The sequence below is a fragment of the Eschrichtius robustus genome, chromosome 13, assembly GCF_028021215.1.
Source record: "Eschrichtius robustus isolate mEscRob2 chromosome 13, mEscRob2.pri, whole genome shotgun sequence".
Lineage (NCBI taxonomy): Eukaryota > Metazoa > Chordata > Mammalia > Artiodactyla > Eschrichtiidae > Eschrichtius > Eschrichtius robustus.
In genome coordinates this window covers 13,027,022-13,040,639 of record NC_090836.1, presented here as the reverse complement: position 1 = coordinate 13,040,639, position 13,618 = coordinate 13,027,022, and the positions used below count along the sequence as shown (strand labels likewise).

The following is a 13,618-nucleotide window of genomic DNA, read 5'->3' as shown; positions in this document are numbered from 1 at the left end:
CAAAGAAAGGCTGCTTTATAATCTACCTGCTAAACCCAACATTTGGGCCATCTCAGGCTCAGTTTCTATTGATTGCTTTTTTCTCCCCCACTATGGGTCCTATTTTCCTATTTCTTTGCATGTGTAGTAGTTTTTTATTATATATACTTGACATTGTAAATGACATGTTTTAGATATTGTAGAATCTGTTATCTTCCTTGGAAGAATGTTTATTCTTATTCTAGCAGTCAGCTGTATATTGGCTGATCACTTTGAGCTTGTATAGCTTTGGTTTTATGCTTTGCTAAGATGAATTATGGCAAGTTCAGTGTGTGTTACAAGATCTTCTAACTTGATGGCACTCGATCTGCAAACTATCTCTTCTCTGAAAATGTCAGGACTTGATTTCAGGCTTTGTCTGTAGCTATCAAGAGTAGTTTTCACAGTGGAGTCCTTACTTCTAAGGCATGCCCTTTTCGGGGGGATGAATTCCCAGGATATTTTGCATCTCAGCTGGATACCCAAGGTGTTAAACAGCTCTCTGCACTTTTCCTGGGCTGAACCTCTGATGTCTCCCAGCGCAGCGACCTTTCTCAACCTTGCAGTGGCCACTGTGGTAAGCACTGGGTGATGTTGCCCTGTGTACTGGGTGGGTTCACTTGCAGATTTCTGCAGCCATTCTCTGCACAAATGCTTCCACTCTGGTGCCCCTTTTCAGGATTTCCAGCTGCTTCCTGTGTCCTGAACTCTGATCTATGCCTCCTCAGCTCATCAGGACTAACTTATTCCTCTTGGATCTTAGTGGCTGCAACTGCCTTTGGGGAATTGACCTCAAATCAAGAGCTAGTAAATTTCCTTATCCCAGGGATTGTAGTCTTGTACTGCTTGTAAAAGATAACCAGTAAATTGTACCTCTTTCCCTCCCCTGCCCTTAAGAGGCACTGGGTCATGGGAAGCTAATGTGAGAGATACTCTAATCACTTAAAACTATTCCTTTCCTACTTTTCTCTAAAAAAAAAATTATAGGAAAGTTTGAGATTCATTTGTTTTCTAAAATTAAATTTATAGAGGCTGAGTTGCTGCTGGGTGGATATCTCACTAGGCTTGTTCTGCTCTCTTTCTTCTCAGTGCTTACATGGAACGATATCAGAAAGTTTTCAGACTCAATAAAGGGATTTTTGTAAAGACTGGTTGTTTCTGGGTAGGAAAAGACAATATTCGTTCAGTAAACATTTTGTAAGTGTCTGCTTTAAGAACTGGATATTCAAAGAGCATCCTAGATGTAGCCTCTGCCATCAGAGAACATACAATCTAAAGAATTGTTTGCAGCTTGCTGTATTTATCCCTGGTGCTAGTCTTATTGGTCTCCTGGGGCAAAATTACACCCTAAAACCACCTAAAATCAGTGCTGACTTCCCAGAGGCTGTGATTTTATACTTGTGACATTTAGTTTTCCCCAAAGGCATGCTTTTAAGTTAGTCTGCTCAGAGATCTTTGTAGGGTTGTGTCAAGGGCTCCTGGGAATGAATTAGGAGGGGAAGGCAGTTACCATTTTACCACCCTTCTCTTGGAGCTTCTTTTCCTTATTTTAAACAAAACATAACATGCTCAAAAAGCTGTGGTTGCTCTAGGCAATACCCAGATAAGGGTTCTATTTCCAGCAGTTCTGGGACCCCAACAGGAATTTCAGTATGTACTCCCATCTTCCCCCCCAACCCAACCCATTCTCTTTCCTCTGTCTTGGTTAGTCAGTTCCTTTCTCCAGGACCGACTCCCACACCGCGTCACGGGCTCACACCATGTCACAGCCTCCTTTCCTGGCCTCTTTGTTCCTTTCTGTTTGCATGTTTAGGACAGAAAAGAAGCGGGAGAAGCCAGTGCTCTGAACTCAGTTTTATAAGAAATCCTCCGTTTTTTGATGAGGAGATACCCAGGTACCAGGAAAAAAATATCTTCTAGTACCCAAATGTTCAGGTTTATCACATCACATTTGTGAAAGAAAGGCTATCAAATTAAAAGCTAGTAAAGTGCTGATAAGATAAAAGGAATGACTAAGAACCATACTCTTAGATTCTAAACTAAATTGGGATAAGATATGTCTATCAGGTGCTCCAAGGGAAGTGAGGTCCAGAATCTAGATTTCTGTATCAATGGGGATATTTTAACAGCTGAGATGCTTCCTGAAGGGCTTTAGGCATATTACATTTAGTTTGGTGCTGGGACCAATTGGGCAATGAACCAGGGCTCTTGCCAGGCCCAGATGGTCCTGGTCCAGGCTGATTGCTTGGGTTCTTTCCTTCCTGACTGTGATTCCAGGCACTTGGCCCAATTCCTACTGCTTTTCTGGGCTGCCCCACCTGCCCTACCCTGAAGAGGTCAGTCTTATCCCTCAAGTGTGGCCATGGAGTAGAAGATAATGTCTCCAGCTTCAAACATTTCTGTTATACCCCCCGATGAACACATGATGTCTTTCAGATAATGGAAAATCTGGGAATAACACACACACACACAAATGGTGAATAATATCTAGAGATCTTCCAGAGCTTGTCCTATTTTATGGTTTCTTACTCTGAGGTGGTATCATATGCTAAGGGCTTCTTCCCTCCCATCTATTCTTAAAGAAAGGAAAACAGGAACTGAACTCGTATGTGCTGAAAACTTTCACCTATATTCCCCACTTTATAGATGAGGAGGTTGAAACTCAGATATAAGTTAAGTAGCTTGTCACACAGTAAGTGGAACGACTGAAATTTGGACTAACTCTGCAACTTCTGTATATCCTGCAAATCATCTTTTCTCTCGGATATCATAGGTCAGTGTATAAAATTTTCTTTAAGCAGACATAGCATTTTTTTAAACTGTGAACTTTTATATAGTATCCCACCATATGAAAGAGGTAAAAGCAGTTTCTCTCGTTGAAGCTGCAGAGAGGAGGCCTGGAGCCTCATTTGGAAATCACTGGTCCAGGGCCCATAGAGTCCCTCCTCCATGAAAACCCTCGCTGGTGAACGGGAAGGTGGATTGGGAGCTGATCATTCCATGGCGACAGTTAGACCAGGAAATACAGTGCTCGGTCTCAACAGTCACTTACGTCTTTGAAGAATTTCAGATGGTTCATCTCCTCTGCAAACCACCACTTTATTCAGGAAGAAAAATCGCCATCGGACATCCTCTCACAGTTCCTCATTTCTGGGTCCCTCTGTGATACCTGCCTCCTTGCTCCCCTCCCATGTCTAAAGTTGATGCTCATTTCTTCAGGCTGGAACTTTGCATATGGAGTTGGCTTTTTGGGGCATCAGGGAATTCCTGCGAGTGGGAGAGAGCAGCAGATGCTTTAGTGCAGGGGTCCCCAGCCTCCGGGCCGCAGAGCAGTACCAGTCCCCAGCCTGTTGGGAACCGGGCCACACAGCAGACGCTGAGCAGCGGGCGAGCGAGCAAAGCCTCACCTGCTGCTTCCCATCACTCCCCATCACTCGCATTACCACCTGAGCCATCCCCTCCCCTCCCCACCCACCCCCCATCATGGAAAAACTGTCTTCCACGAAGCCGGTCCCTGGTGCCAAAAAGGTTCCTGACCACTGCCTTAGTGCACTGCCAGTTTGCCCCACAGGACACAGGCACTCATCCCCCTCTGCTGGGGGATGTGCCTGCTGGTAGCTCACAGCTAAGACCCTGTCCAAGAATTGCCCTCACCAGAGAGAATACCCTCCCATCCTGCTTTGGGGTAGAATTATGTAAGACGCTAACAAATCAGGGCAATATTATTAGCTGTTCCTCATCCCAGTCTTCCCTCTGATAGGCACGCCAGAACCAGGAATGGACCCACATTTGCTGAGAATTAATCTGTGGCCTGGCTTATCCAGTAATCATAACAATGGCAAGGCCTTCCCCAGCTCCTAGGAGGCATGTGGGGAAGGGATCAATTTCGCTCGCACGACTGAATGAATGAAAACAGCAGAGCTCTTGGACCACGGGCTATGACAATTGCCATGACCTGTTGTCCCACTTACAAAATGCAGCCCTTTGCATGGTGAGAAGGTCTAGAGTATTAATACCTAGTAGCAACCCAGTATCCCGCAGCTAATAAGTGAGGATACATTTTACTAGGAACAAACAGGGAAGTTAGTTGACTGCCTCATCTCTAAAGCCAATCTTATTATAGGGCAGAATGTAGACGTTTGGGTAAATCATTTCATTTGTCCTGCAGCAACAGAAAAAAAAAAAAAATGAGGAAATAACTATTGTTATTTTGTGCCTCGGTGATAGCACAGTGGATTTACAAACTGTAAATTAAAGCAGCTCTCAGGAATTGCTCAGATGCGCCCCACTTCCTTTAACATTTGTCAAATTGAGTTTCCCACATTCCTGATAGACATGCGCGGATGAGGGCTCTCTTACAGAGCTCCTGGCACCAAGTTTGGCCGCATTTAGCACAGAGGGTTGGTACCACCAGCGTGGAGAGCAAGCCTGGTGGACGGGGCCTCCGGGTCAGTGCGCCCACGGTGATGAGGACTCGGGCGCGCTCACTCTGCAGATGTCTGGATGCTGGAATGAGCGGCGGGAGGGGTGTGGTGGTCTGAACGTGCTGAGACAGAGAGAGATTTGGAGAATCACACAGCGTTTATCCCATGCTGACTCTGCCAGGCCCTCGGCTCATGCTTTACACAACCGCTTCTGAGTTTTCCCGCAACTCCACAAAGTAGATAGCGCTTTGCCTTTCGTGGGGACGCTTAGGCTCAGAGGTAGTAGGGTGACTTCTCAAGGGCACAGGGCTGCTGGGTGGCAGAGCGCTGTGACTCGCACGTCTATGCTGTTGCGATCACGTCACTCTGCTTCCCCAAACCACCAGGCGCCACAGCAAGGAGCTGTCAGCGCAGCCTGCGGAGGAAGCTCTTCTTATGCCCAGTGGCGAACAAAGCAGCTGGTTCACGGAGGCATTCAGTGGTGTTCACAAGTGGTGCTTGCCCAGGTGTACCTACGTATTGCGGTTTGTACAAATTGACATTTTGGTTTCAGAACAAGTAGCCAGCTTTTCAGACAGAGTTTTAGTGCAACAGATTTGCACAGATTGCTTGCACTGTTGCAGATGTTTTCACTGAATGTGAACCAGGCCCTGGCATTGCTTTGCTGGGAAACCCGCTAGTGCGGGTTCTGTGATGCACTTGGTAGCAGAGAATCAAAGTCGAAAGCCAGGCGTGGGCAGTGCAGGGCTCTGATCTAGAGGATCAGCTCCTGTTTGGCACCATAGGCCTATGGCATGAGGGTCCTCCTTGGGTCACAGGCTGCACCTCTTTTATATCCCAAGGTCTGTGACTGTTGGGGGTGGAATGGGAGGGGGTGGTTCAGGTGTCACCCTAGGGAAACTGAGCCAGCCCAGCACAGGCACCGGCTTCAGATGCTCTTAACAAATGTATTCAAGAATTCCAAGATGGCCCTTGGAGATGGTGAGAGGCGTGCTTGTCCTGAAGAGCCATGTAATATACTAAGTTATTCGAGGAATTGTTTTCAGCCCCTCACACATTATCTTCTTTATTTTTTGAAGCCCTGTGAGAAAGCTACCATCACTATGTCCATTTCACAGATGAGGCCACTGAGTCACAGTCAGGGGCAGAGTCTTAGTTGAATTTCTCTCCATCCACACAGTCCCTTGTTCTAAACCATTCCATCTGCTGTACTGCTGGGCCCTGTGCTGTCCTGCTTCCCAAGTTCATTGGTTAAGGGAGGATGTGATTCGGTTGATTTTGAACATGAAAGAACCCTTCCAAGACGATTTTGTTCTTTGTGTTTGTAAAGGCAGCAGTGGTTGCAGTTAACTTTTCCTGTTGAAACAGCCCTGTGGATGTTTTGGTGTTCTCAGAACTGAACAAAATTATGTTGTATCAGCTGGCTTTGAACTCATTTCCACTGTTCTGGACTCACCATGACACGCAGGCTCAGAATCTCCCCACATACCAAGCCTCACGGCCTCCTGTACATTTGAGCTTTCATTGATGTGGACCTACTCCGGGGCCTACTTTTCACTGAAACCCAGGACTCAGATTCAGAGTCAGTAGCCTCGCGTGTGGTTCAAAAATCTGAGTGGGTTTCCTGAGTAATGGTCTTGTTACGGGGTTTGGAAATGGAAAACAACTACAACAAAAAAAAAAAAAAAAAGAGAGAGAGAGAAGGAGAGATCTAACTTGGAGGAAAACCACTTCTGGAGAAGAGTACATGTATTTCCATAGAAAAGTTTATTTATTAAAAGAATCCATCATGATTCTGCGGCCTTTTCCTGAGCCTGTACTTGCCTTGTGGGTTACCCTCTCTCTGTTCTGTCTCCTGGGAATTTTATTGGGTAGTCACACACCACTGCCCCGAAAAACTCCCACCGTTACTGAGATGGAACATAGTCGTAAAGGTTACCCTCGGGCTGCCATATTAGTTAAGGGCCCGTTGACTGCCATAGCCGGCGATGCCTGCATCTCATGACGACGCGGTAGAAATGTGTTACTGGATCACACCATGGGCCAGCGCAGGCGGGGGTTTCTCCTCCAGGTGGCAACTCAGGGATCCAGCCCCCTTCCATCTTTCTGGCACCACCATCTCTATCCGGAGATGATAGGTAGGTAGAGGAGGGGGGAGGAAGGGAGAGGCAGGGAAGGTTGCTCCTGGCAGATTTTCAGGGCCTAGGGGCCAGGGAGTACAGTCTACCCCTTCTCCTCCCTCCCAGTGAACAGAACTGACTGCAAGTGCCTGGGCAATGTAACCCCAACATGCTTGGTTACATTTGCAGTGACAGTAAACCTACTTGATTCTGCCGAAAAATACATGCACGGGAGCTGTCTGTGGAGGCCTGGAAAGAAACTTTGATTTTGGAGTCAACCAAGAAGAAAAGCTTTAGAAGGCAGGTTCAGAGGTTTGGTTACCCACATGGGCCCCGGCCACTGACGCCGTGGGTGTTTTTTGAATGCTCGCTGCACGCGGGGGTGAGTGTACAGCATTAGTATTCTTTAATGTGGCTCCGCAGTCTTTAATACTTTAACGTGGTTGTATAGCCTTTCTTGACCCTTCCAGAAAGAAATCACCTGTCCTCTTGGGACTACATTGGCTGCTTTATGTATTTCTACCACATCCTCTGTACCACTCTATTGCCCTTAGTTCCCATTCTAATATCCCTTATTAGAATGTAAACTCCTCTAAGCAGAGACCTTGTCTCATCTATCTTCATAGCCCCAGCCCCTTCCACGGTGCCTGACATGGGATGTTGAGTCAACAAATGATTTTCTTTGAGGGCTAGAAATTTACTATTTCTCAAATGGAAAGTTTTAAAAGCCAGCCTCTGTCAAGGCAGCCCTGGTCAGTGCCACAGTGCCTGCCCTTTTACCAAAATGGGAAAGTCGATTTGGACTTCAAGCCTCTATCCATGAGAGGTATAGAGCAATACGTCGGTCCAAGAATGTGAGGGGCTTTCCCGGGCTCTGCAGATCACCCCTCTGCTGGCTTCAACCACGGGTAGGAGTGGAGGGAGGGCCCAGGGGCTCCAGGGTGTCTCGTCTCATTTACCTGCCTTAACCCCATCAGCCTCACCTCCACCTGCTGTCTGCCTGGAGACATCGGGACTTATCCTTGTGTTCCTAGGGCCCAGGCCAGTTCCTGGTCCATGGCATTTTTGCTCAGTAAGCATTTGGTGAGCGAATGAACATTTGGCTAAAGTTAGAAACTTCTAATCATTGAGAATCACACATATAGCAGACAGCTTGGGACCTGGGTGGAAATCAGAAGAACTGGATTTTACTTCTCACTTTGGCTTGGAACACCTGTGATATTTTGATTTGTAATAGGAAATATATATTTAGTCTTTGTCCCTAGAGCTCCTAAATATATATTTAGAACTCCTAAAACCCTTGGAATTTCCCAAGTGATAAGAGCAGTAAAGGTGTCTGGATATTTAGAACAAAACCTTTTCAACCACACCTGAGCTTATGTAAATGAGAAAACTTTTGGAAAGCACCAAAGCACGGGGGCTGGTTGGAGGTTAGAACTTTCAATCCCATCCCCATCCTTAATGTTAGTAAGTTCCTTAGATGTGTAACCAAGAGAAGAAAGTGCTTTCTGAGGAATGAAGTGATGGGCTGCCCTGGAGGTGGCAATTCCAGAAGCTCTCTGGAAGTGTTCCATAGAAGAGAATTAGCCATTTGCCAGGGATGGAGAGTCTTTTTGAGTAGGAGAGAAGGCTAGCCTGCTGATTCTCATCGAGAAGGGAGGACCATGTCAGGGTCTGTGGTGCCTGATGAGTAACAAGAACTATGAGAACTTGGTGTTTCTGTCCTTAAGCCATTGGGAAAAAAGGTGTACCACCATTACTGGTGTGACTGCAGAAGGTTGACAACATTTGAGCTATACAAGTGAAAAATGTTGAAAAAGACTTGTCTCATGCTTTCTTAGTCCTTCCAACAACAACCAGACTCTGATTCCATAACATAGTTTTACAAGTTAGCCTATGGCACCATTTGTGTCTCTGGTGCCTGGTGTATTGCAAGTGGTCAAAAAATCTTTCCTTGATTGATTGCTTCATTCATTCAGCGGATTAGATAAACATATATTTGTTGAATGAATGATTGGATGAACTAGGGACTCGTCCTTGACCCCAGGCTTAAGAGCCCCACTTGCCCCAGGTCTTGTGATTATGGCCTTTGTTTTCCACAAGGTCGTAAGGGTTCAGGTGACCCTGCCCCGAACAGTTTGTTCGTGTCCCTCATAATACAACTTCCAGAGCTAAACATGATCCTCCATCTTTAACTGAGTGACCCACCAGGATCAGGCCTTGTGATAGGCATCAAGCGAAACTGAAAACTCCTGCTGCTGTGGAAGGCCAGGAGTCAGAGAGATCATGGCTCAAGTTTCCTTCAAATGCATCCAAACGAGGCTGTTAAAAACCAAAGGTAGAAGTCTGTGTGTGTTAGGTTTTGTTGCTTTCTAACTCCTCTGGCCAAAGTGGTTGTTCTGTTCAGTCCTGGGCACGGCCTCTGAGCTCTGAGCCTGGGCCAGGCCCCAGGCTCGTGATCAGTGAGCTAGGAAATGCGCCAGCTAATTTGAAGCACATCACGTCAGACATTTCCTGAGGTGGAAAGGAAGGCCTCCTTGCTAGTAAAGCAGGGAGGATTTTGGCTCTTAGAGACTGGATTCAGTAACTTTACCCCCTTGGCTGACAGCCAATCCCCTAGCCAGTAGCTCTCGTAAGGTCTGCAAAAGACTCAGTTCCAAAGTCTCCAGCCCCTGCTTTACACGTTGACACCACAGCCTTCTTTGAGAGATGTATCCCCTTTCCGGGGTCAGGGACAGCTTTTAGAAAAGGGGAGCGATTATAGAATCTGATTAAAGATTTTATAAGAACTGAAAAATAAACCTTACTAATTTTTCTAATTTTAAATTTGGGGGGCAGTGTTGACTTTGTAGTGGAAAATTGTCAACCCCGAATTAGAACTGTCCCCCCAAAAAGGTTGCCATCCATCACTTTCCTTCCTTTCCAAGTTAAATAAAGCCATACAATGAATGTGTAGGTATGGATGTATTAGTGTTAGATATTAAATTTATAAATTAGAGTCTAGTGGTAGTTTCTCAATTAACTTCAGAAATTGGCTTTTGCAGCCAAGGAATTTGATCTCAGTAGCACTCAAAGTTAAATATTTTGTTATTCCAAAATCTTCAGCTCTTTCTATGCACCATGTAGGCTACTATGAATGCCTGTGCAAGTGCCTCTATGTTCAGTGCACTGTAGCACTTCACAGATGATTACAAATAACACTGTAATTAATAACACAGAGGCCCTAGCTGCCTCCTGTCTGAAATTCTTAGAGTTGAATCCTGGAGTGAAAATTAAGCTGGTTCGAGGGGCCCCTAGGGTACATGAAAGAATAAGATACAAAATACCTTTGTGTGAATTATCAGATCTGATACCCTTTACACCTGTGAAATATGGTGCTTTTAGTAGGTAATTCTACAGTTCATCAACTGAGACTTAGGACAGATACATTTCAAAGTCATCTATTGGGATTGAAACCCAAGTCTTCAGACAGATGGATGCTTTTCCCATCATAAACTGTACACTTCAGGAGCACCGGTGTACCAGTGATGTACAGAGTGACGGCTGTGGAGACCCCTGAAGGAATGATCTGGTAAAGTGCCTGGTGTGACTTCTCTGTCGTCTGAACTCTGAGGCTTCCGTCTAACTCTGGATACTTCATCTTCTCTTTTGGGAAAACTGATCTGGGACTATTTGATCCCTACCTGGAAGGGGTGCTCAAGAAAATCATAAAATATTTACAAAGTGCTTTAAGTTTCAGGGAAGTAAAGTTCCAGTCTGTGAACATGGGAAATGTACCAGCACCAGCAGGTGTCTTATCAGCTCACCCAGCGTTACCTACTTCACTCCTGACCTGTCCGTGTGCGAAAACCTAAGGAAGTCACACATACACTTGCTACTTTTCTTTAGCCACATGTACTCCTGGGAATGGAGTGGTACATTATTAACATGTCCAAGAAGGGACTTAAAGGGGTGGGAGTGAGAAGAGAAGAAGGTGGCAGCAGGGAGGTGAGAAGGGGAGGAAGAGGCGGGGGCGAGTCAAAGCTGACAACACCCAGGGAGCCCAAGCTGTTAACCTGCGGGGTCTGGACAGCCTCTGCCGTTCCTCCCCACCTCCCCACGAGGCGAACCTGAGAATCCCTGCCTGGCCAGGTCTTGCAAAGAACTGTGCCAGGCTCCGCTGTGGCCAGGCCTTGGTGACAAGAGACAGTGGGGTGCAGAGCTGTTGACTTGGCATCCTTTACCATTACAAAGGTCACTGATAAAATGTGAAACTGACGATGCGTACATGGCTTCATGGAGATGCGCAGGAAAGCGGGGATCCAGGGCGAGGGGCGGATGCACAGAGAGGGGGACACGGCCTCCTGAAACACACACAGGAAGGCTCAGGACAGCCAACTGCTCCAGTGAAGCAGCAAGCTTGTGTTTACTTTCAACTCAAAATGTTTTCCTTTGTATATCCATCACCTCTTCATTCTCAGGAAGCGACACAAAGTAACAGGCTTCAGGATGCCATCTGTGTCCACTCTGACAGTGTTCATGTCACAAGACACAATTATGTACTGTAATTATACAAAATGCAAAGAATAGAGTGTTGCTAGTTACACAGGTTAAAATGAAACCGACAACCCCAAAGAAAACGAAACAGAAAGTTATCTCTGTCAGAATCCATAGAGACGCTTGACAATATCACCCCCCAAAAATGTAGGCAAATCATTGTCCTAGCATGCTGCAGTTCATTGCCACAACTGCATAAATTCCCAGCTCTTTGGGGGAAAGAAAGTGCGTGTTCACAGCCTATAGTTCGCAAAGAAATAGCTTTTACGTGTATGCAGGTCAACAGAAAAAGGAATGCAAACTCTAGGCACCAAGATTGCTCAGACAGCAATGGAGTCTAAAGAGTGAGACTTCAAAGTCTTCTGAACCAGATCTAGTTTGTTGAAAAAGAACCTGGACAGTGGCATTAGTCCAAGAGGGCCAAGGAAGAAACACTGAGCCGTTAATAAGAAAAAAACATCAAGAACTAAAACAATTAAGACTTAAATATTTTTTCTACACTACTTTGAAGCTGAATTACAGCTCTTCATATTTGGAAAAGATACGCAGTTGATCCGTGGGAAGAACCCTTCTCTCTCCCCCGATCCACCCTCCCCACTACTGACCCAGTAGCTTATGTTGGATTATAGATAGCACTGGTTCAATTTCCTTGACGCAGATTTGCCATTTTTTCATGTGTGGCCATGCCTCTTTTTAACAATGAGGTATAATTTGACACTGACAATTCCTGATCCTTCTTGGGCTACGAGCTTGATCAAGAGTGCGGGCAGAAAACAATTCAACGTTCTGATAAAATCACACACGTACAAAAATTATTGCACTTAAAAACAACGACAAAAAACTCAGCCCAACCAGCAAAGGGCCAGCGAAACTCTTCGGAAGTGTCGTGCTTCCCGCCCTTTGCAGAGCGTCTGGACCTTTCTGGTGTCTGGTTGAATTTGGTCCATTATTGAATGTCCAGAATTGAGAGTCCAAAAAGACACTGTAGGCTCTTTAAGGCTAAGTCTTCCCGGTGCTTCTATGAGATAAATTATCTCCTTGGCCACATACTACAAAGCAGGGCTCTTCTTAGCAAATGGCTAGTAGAGCCCCCCAAAAAACTCTTGGAAGCAAGGGAGGATGGGTTCACATCATGTCCTGTCCTGTAAATGGGAGAGAGAGGAAGACGGTAAGCAGCCTGGGAGAGCAAAGCCGCTCATCAACAGCTCTGTGGCTGGAAGTACAGTGACCGCCTCCTGATTCCATCACGAGCTCTCATTACACTCAACCCCACAGCCCATGTGGACGTGGGTTTATCTGTGCATCTTTCTCTGTGCAAGTCCTCCTTTCTGTGGCTCTGTCTTTCCCTCTACCTGCAGATTTGTCTCTGTCTGTCTTTCCTTATTCTTTATCCTTCCTGCCTCCTTGTGCTTTCTGTCTGTCTTTGTTGATGAATGTAATGGTCTGATGCTAATCCTATCCTGGTACTCACTAGTCCATATCCTTCCATACTTCTTCCTCAAGGCACCCTTGTCCTCTCTCTCCCTGTCAATGATCCCTCCAACCTTAATATATTCAGACACATTCTATGCTCTGTTTACTGAGTTGAGTTAGAAGATTACTTGTTACTTTAGCCAAGATTACTTACACCTCCGAAATCTGATCTCCTAGTTAAAACATGAGCACGAGGCATTGACTGTGTTACGATTTTTTTTCACGATGTTCTCAAGTAAGTACTCACATAATAGATGAGATCAAGGCATTTGAAAACTCCGCTAACCTAAGACTATTGTCAATATTGTTTTTCTTCTTTGGGGTGTCTACTTCAGCTCATGTCTTCTTTGTAGCCCCTTGTATGGCCCTTGTAGTCAGTAAAATGTTTGCATAAAGTATCTAGATAAATAGCGTTGGATGGTAATATTCTGATATTGCAGGCACAGATCCAATATCAGAGTAATTTAAGGTTCAGGGTGGAGGGAATGGAGGGCAAATCTTCATGAGGTGCTGAAGCTCTTGCATGCCACACCCACCAACCAAGGCCCACTGAAGCTCAAAGATCTGCTATGGTGTTTGTCTCTCCCTATGACCACCTCCCTGTGACCACCTTTGTGGGGTCAGAGCCAGCACAAATAGCCACTGCTGCCTTTGTCGTATCCCATCATGTCCTCTCCCATTGTTCTAAGACAGGGTGCCCATGATGGGTTCTTCTCTACTTACTGGTCTGGATTCTGAGCTAAGACTTGCTGACATTCTCATAGATGACGTCACTGATGCAGAACTGCTGCTTCTTCTTCATCCACATCAGTTGCACACACTGATGGATAAAAATGTACTGCTCCTGCGGCAAAAGACAAAGACATGTTTTAGAGCAGATGATATCTTTGTGCAAAAATATAATATTTTAATACTATGGCAGTATTAAATGCTATGATGTGATGTCAAGGGAAACATTCTTCATTATTTATGAGACAATTTTTTTTTAACATCTTTATTGGAGTATAATTGCTTTACAATGTGTTAGTTTCTGCTTTATAACAAAAT

The 13,618-nt window shown here is 45.5% G+C and overlaps 1 protein-coding gene across 6 annotated transcripts in view; it reads right to left on the bottom strand.

The window, feature by feature from the left end:
• Positions 1–6,190: 6,190 nt before the first annotated feature.
• PTPRO (protein tyrosine phosphatase receptor type O) overlaps positions 6,191–13,618 on the bottom strand; it is a 232,996-nt gene continuing 225,568 nt past the window's right edge. For all 6 annotated transcript variants that reach the window (XM_068559856.1, XM_068559850.1, XM_068559852.1 and 3 more), the window contains 2 exons: positions 13,295–13,415; positions 6,191–12,240 (listed from right to left, as the gene is read on the bottom strand). In XM_068559856.1, the coding sequence (XP_068415957.1) occupies positions 13,311–13,415 (105 nt within the window). In that variant the 3' untranslated portion in view covers positions 6,191–12,240; positions 13,295–13,310. The remainder of the gene's footprint in view (positions 12,241–13,294; positions 13,416–13,618) is intronic.